A 12,053-nucleotide genomic window follows, 5' to 3' on the forward strand; every position below is an offset into this window, starting at 1 on the left:
TAATAATACCCTGATTAAAGCCATTTTGAATGTTTAGAAATGTCCCTGTTAAAGTGAATATGATTAGGATCTATTGCTTCATGTTACAAAAATCAACCCGGCGGGTGTTGCAGACACCTCTATACTCCCAGACAAATAGTTTGGTTTGAAGTCCTTTAACATTGAGTGACCATGCACCATGCACCATGCACCATGCAGCACCGCAACACCGCAACACCGCAGCCGGGTCACAGCGCGTGCGCTTTGTGCCTCTGTATTTCCCCAGGCGAAGGCAGCCCTGAGCGGGGAGGCGTGCAGTGACCACATGGGGTTTGTGCGCGCCGTGCAGGGCTGGGAGGAGGTCCTGAGGCAGAAGAACGGCAGCGCCCGAGAGCACTTCCTGCAGAGTAACATGCTGTCCGGAGCCAGCCTGCGCTTCATCCACGGTAAGAGGCCCGGGCCGAGCCGACCATCATAGCGCCCGTTTCACCGGCAACTTGTTCGTTGTTGAATTATTCAATTAGATTGTTAGCTCTTCCCCCATCGCAAGTGGCTGAACTGTGATGTGCGCAGATACACAGAGTATTATTTACTTTAACGCGCCTACCTTTCATGTACGCTCTTACAGTCCACTTTCTTTTTACGGACATCGATTTCATTTGGGAAGCTCTTGCCCCGCCTTGCCCCCCGCTTCCCCGAAATCTAGGTTAATCAGGTCATTCCATGTCTCGCACACCGCGCCATCTGCAGCCAAACCGCGTCAAACGTTAAAACTACAAATGTGACGATTCGTCTAGTCAGACGCCCGACCACTTCTTCTGTCACCGTTGTCACGGCCGGTCCACGTAACTGCCACCGAAAGTGTCTTGTATTCTATTTTATGCCCCAAAAATACTTTCCCAATATTGTTGGCAACTTGAGACACCCCCCTCCCCCCCCCCCCCGGTCTTGCAAACCCCAGGGACTTAACACTCTTGCTGCTGCGCTGTCCCCTCCGGCAGGGAAAAGGTTAACCCCAGACGCTGCGCGGCGACTCCCAGGAAGTAGACGTGCCAGCCACGTGCAGTAAGTCCCTCCCCCCCCCACCCCGAGTGTGCCGGTTCATGCCATTTCTCTGGCCGCAGGTCTCATCATGCAGTTTTCATCCAACGTTTATGAGGCGTTCCTGGTGTCCGAGCAAAACGCCTGCAGTTCCCGGGGCTCCCTGTGCAACCAGTTCAGCCACGAGGAGGAGCTGGTGAAAAGCGTGCTGCTGGCAGGACTGTACCCCAACCTCATCCAGGTGAGGAGCAGAGAGACGCAGGGCGCGGGGATTCCAGCACGGGCTTATCGCTTGGGAAACACGTGTTCACTTCGCAGCGGAGGCGAGCTCGCCTTTCTTTGTATGATGTACTCTGTCATTGTTCGATTTTATGGGGATATAACAAGATGGCTTCCGTCTCATGTACGGGAAGTAATGGTTGGTTCTCAGTACGGAGTAATAACCACCTTACTGGTGCGACGTGCAGCAATACAAAGCCGGAACGTGGGTCAGTGGCCACGGGAATACCTGGTGTGGGTGTTCACTCTAGGAATATGTGTGTGTGATGTAGCCAGGCTTGCTGTCCCGGGAGCCTCCGCCGTAAATGCCGCGGCTTCCTATGGGGGCCCATACTTCCGAACGGACCCCCCGCAGAGAGACTTCTGTGCCACGAAATGCTCCCGTCAGTGTTCCGTGGCTTGCCCAGGCACAGCGAACAATGTGTGTGTGTGTGTGTGTGTGTGTGTGTGTGTGTGTGTGTGTGTGTGTGTGTGTGTGTATATATATATATATATAATCAAAAAATAAATAGATGATACCGTTCTGTGGCTAACGAAATGCTTTTATTTGTGCGAGCTTTCGAGATACACTGATCTCTTCTTCCGGCGATGTTACAATGAATGAAGCAAGGATTACTTAAAAACAGTGTCTCTTGGAATGTTATCTGTGCTGGTCCTTCCCCCGATGTGGATGTGTTTTATGGCTAGAGGTGTCAAAGGGTTACTGAAAGCAAGTGAAGAAAGAGTGTGTGTGTGTGTGTGTATCAGTGTGAATAAGAATGAATGGAGAGCCCACAGTATAAACAGTGCTCTACACAAGGTGTGTGTGGAGTGAGAGGGGATATAAATGGTGTGGGTGGGTGTGGAAATGTGAGAGTTTGTAGCACAACTAAAAGTGTGTGTGGATACTATGTGGTCCCTATTGGTGTATAGGGATGGAAAATAAGGAGTATTGGTATGTGTGAGAGACAGCTGTGTGTGCATACATATAGCACAGTATGTACAGACATGGCCTTTAGCGCTCATGGGAAGAGAGTTCGCTAGTGTCAGTAATGACTCATAAAATTTCGATCTCTATTTAGGCCACTGCTAAGTGTCCCGAACAGTTGCATAAATTTGTATTCATGCAACCGTCTCTCTTTCGGGGTTTTAAGATTACCTTTGAGTACGGCAACCCTCAGATCGTTCATCTTATGGCCAGAGTCAGAGAAATGTTCGCCAACAGGACTGTCTCTTGTTCCGCGTGTGATGCTGTGGCGATGCAGGTTCATTCTCTTGTTTAGCCCCTGTCCTGTCTCACCTATGTAGTAGCAGCCCCCTGGGCATTTCATGCACATGATGAGGTACACGACATTGCTGGAGGAACAGGTGAACCCTCCTCTGATTTTGTATTCCCGATTCTTGTGTGGTATTTGTATTGTGTCCGCTGTGTAGAGCATTGCGCAGGTTTTGCATCTTGTGTCCTGGCATGGTTTTGTCCCGCATTCAGTTGTACTGCTGAATACTTTACTCCTCACCATAATATTCTTGAGATTATGGGGTTGTCTGTATGATAATAAGGGTGCTTCAGGGAAGACCCGTTGCAGTCTTGTATCTTCCTGGAGGATGGGTTGTAGTTTCCTGGCGATCTTGCGTAGGGCTCCTAGGTGTGGGTTATATGTGACCACCAAAGGTACCCTGTCGCTTGTCTCCTTCTGTTTGTATTCAAGGAGATCACTTCTTGGTATTCTGGTGGCTTTGTGAATTTGCTGGTCTACAATTCTGTGGTTATATCCACGGTTTATAAAGTCTGATCTCAAGGCTTTAATCCGCTGGTCTCTGTCTGCTGTGTCGGAGCATATCCGGTTGTATCGTATGGCTTGACTGTAGATGATTGCATGTTTGGTGTGTGTCGGGTGGAAGCTGGTGTCCCTCAAATAGCTGGCTCTGTCTGTAGGTTTGCGGTATACAGAAGTCTGTATTTGGTTGTTCTTTATAGTAATGGTGGTGTCTAGAAAATGTACTTCATCCGGGGAATGGGTGAGTTTGAGGTTGATGGTCGGGTGGAAAGTATTGAAGTTGTCATAGAAATGTAGGAGGTCCTGTTCGCCGGAGGTCCAGATCAGGAGGATGTCATCGATGTAGCGAAGGTATGTAAGGGGTTTCATGTGACAGGTGGACAGAAAGTCACTTTCCAGTTTTGCGCAGAACAGATTGGCATACTGTGGCGCCATCCGAGTACCCATAGCGGTCCCGGTTGTCTGGAGGTATGTGTCATTTCCAAATGTGAAATAGTTATGGGTCAGAATAAATTCAATGCATTTAGTCACTGTCTCTGTGAGTGGCTCCTGCGGTCCCAGAAAGTATCTGCAGGCTGAAATCCCATCCTCGTGGGGGATGTTTGTATAAAGTGACTCTACATCCATAGTTGCTAGTAGTGTTCCTGTAGGGAGGGGGCCAATGGCATTCAGTTTGTTTAGCAGGTCGGTGGTATCCTGGATATAGCTGGGTGTGTTCCTGACAAGTAGTTTTAGAATGCCCTCCACCCAGCCAGAAATATTCTCAGTTAGTGTGCCAGATCCAGAGATAATAGGCCGCCCAGGGTTACCCTCTTTGTGAATTTTAGGGAGCATGTAGAATGTGCCAGGTTTTGGGTTAGCTGGTATCAGGTCCAGAATTTGTTCTCTTGTGTGGATCGGGAGTGTTTTAATGATCCTGTTGAGTTCTCGCATGTATTTTTTAGTTGGATCCTCCTGCAGTTGGGTGTAGTACTTTGAATCAGAGAGTTGCCTGTGTGCTTCCCGCAGGTAGTCTGTGGTGTTCATTATGACCACTGCTCCTCCCTTGTCCGCAGGTTTGATTGTTATGTTGTGGTTGGCCTTTAGCGATTCTATGGCTCTCCTCTCCATCAGTGTCAGATTATATGTTTGTTTCCATACTTTGTCCATGATGGTGGTTTTGGCGCTGTGTCTGAAGCTTTCAATGTACCGGTCCAATGTGGGGTTGCGCCCAGTTTGTGGGATCCAGTTGGATTTTTGCTTCTCCCTGCTCATGTGCAGTGGCTCTCCTTCTGCAGTGTTGGCATAATCTTGGTTGTGTCTGTCATGGAAGAACTCCTTAAGACGCAGCCTTCTGAAGTATTCTTCTAGGTCACTGCACAGCTCAATCTTGTCCATAGGCTTGGTAGGGCAGAATGTGAGACCCTTTGATAATACTGAGGACTCTGCTTGATTAGGTGTGTAATCTGAGAGGTTAACAGTGCAGTCCTGCTGTTGGTGACTGTCAATGTTTGTATTATTAGTTGTTGTGCTGGCTGCTGCAGAGTATCTCATTCTTAGCCTCAGTCTGTGCAGTTTTAAACGCTTGTCACGGGAGACGCGCTTAATAACACATTTATATTTCGTGGGTCCTGATTGAGCAGAACAGGTTGAGCAAAATAAACTGAGATTTATTCCCTTGATAGGCAAACACACGACAACTGCAGAATAAACTTAATAATTACACTCACGGGTAGAGAAACAGAGGATAATGTCCAGAAAGGTGCCAAAAAAACCCAGAAGATTGTTCTTTAAAATGTAGTCCATTTGCAAATTGCCAAATAAATAGCCCCAGTCCAATCCTTCTGTGAATGGGCAAAGTCTTTTCTGGTTCTCTGGGATTTGCTGGAATCCCCAGGGCTAACGAATATATATATATATATATATATATAATAGATAGATATATCTATATCTATCTCAAAAAGAAAAAAAGAATCATGACTTATATGATGATATTTGAGGATCTGAATATATATTACAAAAAAAACAATGTGTCCTTTTTCAAGCCCGTATGACTGTAATCTGTAATGTCCGTCTTTGCAGCTTTGTTTGTGAATGTATTATATATGTTGCAAAGACTCATTTCACCAGGAGGAGAGTGTCTCACACTGAGGATTTCTGGAACGGAGCGCCTGGCTTCTGCAAATCCCCTCCGTGAGGCACCCAATGATCACATAAGATGCAGGTTACACCAGTCAGTATTAGCTGATTGATTGACACTGGGACACAATGTGACATTGTAAAGATGCTCATTTGATGCCCATGGCCAACAGCTCAAGCCAATCAAAGTGCTCCGTTCCTGAGCTATGTGCGAGAGGGTCTGTGAGCTGTGCGGGGGGCAGCATTCTAACGTCATATGAATGCTGCAGATTGGGTAATGTCAATTAGGGGGTTTTAGCCGCAGATTCAGTTATTTATTGCAATGTTGTCCCAATGATGTCATCAAGTTATGATGTCATCATAAATTCATTGAATATCCAAAAAAGAGACAGACGATCACAATAATGGCGTAGTACGTCTAAAACGAGATTAGTTTCTTGTAGGTTGCTCCTGATTTTGCTCTCAATGTATTCCTGGTGGTTTTTACGCGTGTTCCCAGATCACACTGGTATCCGTGGCTCTCCCCAGAGAATCCTTATAGACATGAGCGCAGAAATCTAGTGCAATCTGCCTGTTCCTCATGGCATATGTCACTTCTAGATCTCCTCACTCGGTTCTGTTTCTTTCAACTTCAGCTTTGATAGAGGAAATAGTGACGTATCATCATTAACTGTTCTCGTCTGTCGGGGGCAGAGCACCAATTCCTCAGTGTTGGTATATATACAAGAGAGGGGCGATAATAGTGTCAAATCCTCAAAATATTTAAGGCCACCTATAAAATCAAATATTGCACTCCCAAATTTTCCATTTGTTGAAAGATTTTTTCTCAACCCCATATCATGACGGGGGTGGGTGCCCCGGGGGTGGGTGCTGGAAGAAGTGTCAGTTGGGGCCCGCTTGGCGTCTTTATCTCCGCGTCTAAGTTCCGCCTCACCCCGGATGTTGTCACGGACCTTTCCAACGTTGCACCTAACTCTTCCCTACTGCAGCTAGCATGTCGACTAACTCCGGAGGAAGCGACCAGTGGCTAGTCGCGAAACGCGTAGGGTGGAGTTACTTGACGTGCTTTTTGCAGCAGCGAAGAGTTTGGTCTTTCTCGGATATGCCACGGATTTATGACGTCATAATCACTGTGTGACCTCATTATTGGGACAACGTTGTGGCACCTTTGCAATAAATAACGGGATCCGCGTCTCAGAAAACCTTCCTTCTAAAGAGGATTCCTTCACCCAGATCCGAGAGGTGTGTGGGTGACCTGCGCAGCACTTTAGTACTCACATAAGAGCATGGATTTATATATAGAAATGCACCATTGTGTGAGCTTTTTATATTGTATATTTGTGTCTGTTATATTAATGTGCGTACGTTGCACGGGGCAATTACTGTTACGTAGCGCTGAATATCTCACTCTACATACAATGTAAATGCGCTTCATCTCTCTCCTCTTCCTTCTTCCCAGGTGAGACGAGGACAGGTGGTCAAGGGGAAGTTTAAGCCTAATGGCCTTGTCTATAAGACTAGAGGTGGAAATGTGCTCCTACACAAGACCACAATTAACAGGCGAGTATTGATTGGCATGTACACAGTAATCTATAACCTTGGTTTTCTGCCATTGGGAATTCATCTTTTATTGTTTGTTTTACTTCCCTTTGGCGGCGAAGCTCACAGATTGTGTATTGGGGCCGGGTAATGGTGCCGTCGGCCATTAATAGCCGCTGACCCCCTAACGCCAGCACCTGAATCTCTTTAACCACCGCACAGATTCCCGAACAGATACACACACTCACTAATATACACACAGACGCACTGTATCAGTGTTAATGTGTGTACGGTGTATACATCACACAGGCACGCACACAGACCCACATACTGCTGACATTGTAAGCCTGTGTATTTTTGCTTATATGGGTGATAGACATTATCACACACACCTGTAGTACTGCATGATAAACACACACCTGTAGTACTGCATGTATAAACACATACACCTGTAGTACTGCATGATACACACACCTGTGGTACTGCATGATACACACACACCTGTAATACAGCATGATAAATACACACACACACCTGTAGTACTGCATGATAAACACACACACACACACACACATACACCTGTAGTACTGCATGATAAACACACACACCTGTAGTAGTACTGCATGATAAATGCACCCACACACATCTGTAGTAGTACTGCATGATAAATACACATACACCTGTAGTAGTACTGCATGATAAATACACACACCTGTAGTACTGCATGATAAATACACACACCTGTAGTACTGCATGATAAACACACAGACCTGTAGTACTGCATGATAAACACACACACACACACATATACACATGTAGTACTGCATAATACACACACACCTGTAGTACTGCATGATACACACACACCTGTAGTACTGCATGATAAATACACACACACACATACACCTGTAGTACTGCATGATACACACACACATGTAGTACTGCATGATAAACACACACACACCTGTAGTAGTACTGCATGATAAATACACACACACCTGTAGTACAGCATGATACACACACACACCTGTAGTACTACATGATAAACACACACACACCTGTAGTACTACATAATACACACACATCTGTAGTACTGCATGATAAACACACACACACACACACACACACACACACACACACACACACACACACACACACACACACACACACACACACACACACACACACACCTGTAGTACTGCATGATTGACACACACCTGTAGTGCTGCATGATAAACACACACACATACACCTGTAGTACTGCATGATACACACACCTGTAGTACTGCATGATACACACACACCTGTAGTACTACATGATAAACACACACACACATATACACCTGTAGTACTACATGATACACACACACCTGTAGTACTGCATGATAAACACACACACACACACACACACACACACACACACACCTGTAGTACTGCATGATAGACACACACCTGTAGTGCTGCATGATAAACACACACACATACACCTGTAGTACTGCATGATACACACACCTGTAGTACTGCATGATAAACACACACATACACCTGTAGTACTGCATGATACACACACCTGTAGTACTGCATGATAAACACACACATACACCTGTAGTACTGCATGATACACACACCTGTAGTACTGCATGATAAACACACACATACACCTGTAGTACTGCATGATACACACACCTGTAGTACTGCATGATAAACACACACATACACCTGTAGTACTGCATGATGCACACACACATACACCTGTAGTACTGCATGATACACACACCTGTAGTACTGCATGATACACACACCTGTAGTACTGCATGATAAACACACACATACACCTGTAGTACTGCATGATACACACACCTGTAGTACTGCATGATAAACACACACATACACCTGTAGTACTGCATGATACACACACCTGTAGTACTGCATGATAAACACACACATACACCTGTAGTACTGCATGATGCACACACACATACACCTGTAGTACTGCATGATACACACACCTGTAGTAGTACCGCATGATTAATAGACCTGTAGTTATATATACGGTTATCCTTACCTAGGAATAGCGCCCCCTGTTGCTCCCGCGGCACCCTGATCTCAGGCCGCGTAGTGACGCAGTGCTGGTATTTCGCTCTGTGTAACGTCTCCTCTGGTTTCAGGGAGGAGCAGAGTTACCGCAGCCCCTGGCTCACTTATTTCATGGCCGTGAAGTCCAGCGGCAGCGTGTTTGTACGTGACAGCTCCATGGTGCACCCCCTGGCCGCCTTATTAATGGCCGACAGCTCTGTCCATATGATCGGTGAGTATCCGTGCTTCCTAACTAGTGTACGGAGACATATATGTGTGTGTGTTAGAGAGTATTTACATACAAATAGTGAGCAGCACGCACTGGACTTTAAAATGAAGAAAGCATTTTATTTGCCAAGGGCAAAGTGCGCATTACAATCCCCTCCAGTGTACGCCCCGGCAACCGCAGGCGGCCGAAGCTAACGCCGGAACTGAATGTGCCGTGGGGTTAAATATCAAACAGAGTGACTAATGATACAGAACCGCTGTGTCCCCATAATCCGGATCAGACCAAACGCAGAGAGGCCCGATATTGATTATGGGAACACACGGTGGTTCTGGGTAATTGTGTTGTTCTTTGGTCACAGGGCACATTCGCTTGTGGTGTTTGTGTTGCACGCCTAGTAACTGGTCGCTGGTGCACGGTGGGGTGTTTAGCGAGCCGGTATTTCCCAGGGTGTACACTAGAGGGCAGATTATATTCATTACATGGAGAAATCGCTTCTTGTACAGCTTGGCTGCGGTTACAAACATACAATGTGCCGGCAGATAAGAGACCCTTGTCCGTCCCCCTCCCCCAGTCTCCCCATTTTCCTACCTGCTGTACAACCTCAGAGCCCATGTACTCCGCGGCTTCCTATCATATTCAGGATTTACCTCATGTCTATCCCAAGCGGGGTTGAATTTCCCAGACTGCATTAGCCCCGCTCCCTACCACCTCTACTGGGTCGCTATTCCACGAATCCACCACCCGTATCGTGAAGAAGTACTTCCTTACATTTCCCCATGGCCGGTCACCCCCCAGTGTCACAGTGTCACCCCCCAGTGTCACCCCCCAGTGACCTCTTGTTCCAGCGCGTATCTCTTTGGGTTATACGTCCCTCCTACACCTTGTTGAATCCCTGTGTATACTGGAAAGTTTCTATCACACCCCCTGTCCCTCCTCTCCTCTAAGCTGCATATATGAAGGTCCTTGAGCCTTTCCTGATGAGTCTTTGCTGGAGGCCATGCAGCATGTTATGTAGCCCCCATTGGAATGAGCGAGTGTTATCCTCTCTGATTCAGTTGCAGGTGTCTGTGATTAAGGCATAAAAACCTGAGCTGAATCTGCCCCGGGGAGGGCTCTTTCCACGCAGCTGCGAAAATATCTGCCTATGACAAGCCTGTCACTAGATAGATAGAAATACACGAGATGGATAATGTGTGTGTTGAAGTAGACTGTCGGTGTAATGACAACACGTTCACAGTACTCGCAGCCCCCATCTCACTGCCCAAACCCCATCTCACTGCCCACCCCCCATCTCACTGCCCACCTCCCATCTCACTGCCCAACTCCCGCTGCCCATCTCACTGCCCACCCCCCATCTCACTGCCCACCCCCCATCTCACTGCCCACCTCCCATCTCACTGCCCACCTCCCATCTCACTGCCCACCTCCCATCTCACTGCCCACCTCCCATCTCACTGCCCACCTCCCATCTCACTGCCCACCTCCCGCTGCCCATCTCACTGCCCACCTCCCATCTCACTGCCCACCTCCCATCTCACTGCCCACCTCCCGCTGCCCATCTCACTGCCCACCTCCCATCTCACTGGCCAGCTCCCGTTGCCCATCTCACTGCCCACCTCCCATCTCACTGCCCACCTCCCATCTCACTGCCCAGCTCCCACTGCCCATCTCACTGCCCACCTCCCGCTGCCCATCTCACTGCCCACCTCCCATCTCACTGCCCACCTCCCATCTCACTGCCCACCTCCCCGCTGCCCATCTCACTGCCCAGCTCCCGCTGCCCATCTCACTGCCTACCTCCCATCTCACTGCCCAGCTCCCGCTGCCCATCTCACTGCCCACCTCCCGCTGCCCATCTCACTGCCCACCTCCCATCTCACTGCCCACCTCCCCGCTGCCCATCTCACTGCCCAGCTCCCGCTGCCCATCTCACTGCCCACCTCCCGCTGCCCATCTCACTGCCCACCTCCCCGCTGCCCATCTCACTGCCCTAACTTGTAATTTGCAGAGTCCGGGCAGCAGATGATCGTCACCCTGTCTGACTCTGACCTCCTGAGGCTGAAGAGCGACTCTCGCACCCTCAGGCTGCTCAGCGACTTCCGCCTGGCCCTGTCCCGGATGGTGGAGAGGAGCCTGCGCCAGGAGCTGCCGGCCATGTCTCCCCACGTGCAGGAAGAACACACCCAGCTCCTTTCTCTTCTGGTGGAGCTTCTGAACCGCACGGCTCACACCTTCAGGGACGCCGCCCAGAGCCTGCCCGAGGAATGAGGACGCACTGAGACTTCCCCACTTGTACAAAGCTTCACCCCCGATGTATTTAAATAAAGAGATATTTATGCTCCTGGGATCTCTCTCTCCTTCTTGTCTGGCCTGGCAGCCAGTGCGCCCGTCTGTACTGAACGGGCTGGGGTTCCCTAGCACAGACATTTCTTCCTGCACCCTTTCATTGCTAATGATTTGGAGGAGCGCCATGCCAAATTAATGCTACGTGCACAAGTATTTGTAACTTTTTTCAAGAATATACAAAATCAGCCCTTAGTATTACTGTGCTTGTTGACACAAAAGTGTTGGGCTGCATGAGAGCCCGGCTGTGTTATTAATGCGCACTGCGTTGTATGTGGGTAGAGCTGAGCATTAGGCTTGGTCCTCGCATTAGGCTTTGGCTGCACGCGCCGCCAGCCTCGCAGACGCGCATGCAGCGGGGCCGTAGCCTTAGAGAGCTGGCTGAAGTGAGGTCTGGCATGTTTCAGGGACCACTGCTACGGTTTGGGTCTCTGGGAGCACAGCTGGTCCTGGCCCCACCGCTAGTTATCAGTGGGGCCACAGCACCTCATCATTTACTTAGAACGCGTCCGCACATTGCTCAGCTCTACCTGGCAGCAGAGAGAGGATCTCGTGGGAGTCTGGGTTATATGCAAATAGAAAAATCAGGTGGTTAATGTTCCTAGGTGCGCGCCAGCCTCAATTCCACACGTGGCAGTGGGAGGGCCGGTCTTACGGCTGGAGGGGTGGGAGCTTTACAACACGTGGCAGTG

General features: G+C 48.6%; 1 protein-coding gene across 1 annotated transcript in view; it reads left to right on the forward strand.

Annotated features, from left to right (window-relative positions):
* Window positions 1-11,359, forward strand: part of DHX30 (DExH-box helicase 30) — a 60,957-nt gene extending 49,598 nt beyond the window's left edge. The window contains exons 15-19 of the mRNA XM_075588161.1: window positions 266-425; window positions 1,104-1,261; window positions 6,634-6,738; window positions 8,886-9,021; window positions 11,027-11,359. Of these exons, the coding sequence (XP_075444276.1) occupies window positions 266-425; window positions 1,104-1,261; window positions 6,634-6,738; window positions 8,886-9,021; window positions 11,027-11,286 (819 nt within the window). The 3' untranslated portion in view covers window positions 11,287-11,359. The remainder of the gene's footprint in view (window positions 1-265; window positions 426-1,103; window positions 1,262-6,633; window positions 6,739-8,885; window positions 9,022-11,026) is intronic.
* Window positions 11,360-12,053: the final 694 nt, after the last annotated feature.

This window comes from Ascaphus truei, chromosome 2 (assembly GCF_040206685.1).
Source record: "Ascaphus truei isolate aAscTru1 chromosome 2, aAscTru1.hap1, whole genome shotgun sequence".
NCBI classification, from domain to species: domain Eukaryota; kingdom Metazoa; phylum Chordata; class Amphibia; order Anura; family Ascaphidae; genus Ascaphus; species Ascaphus truei.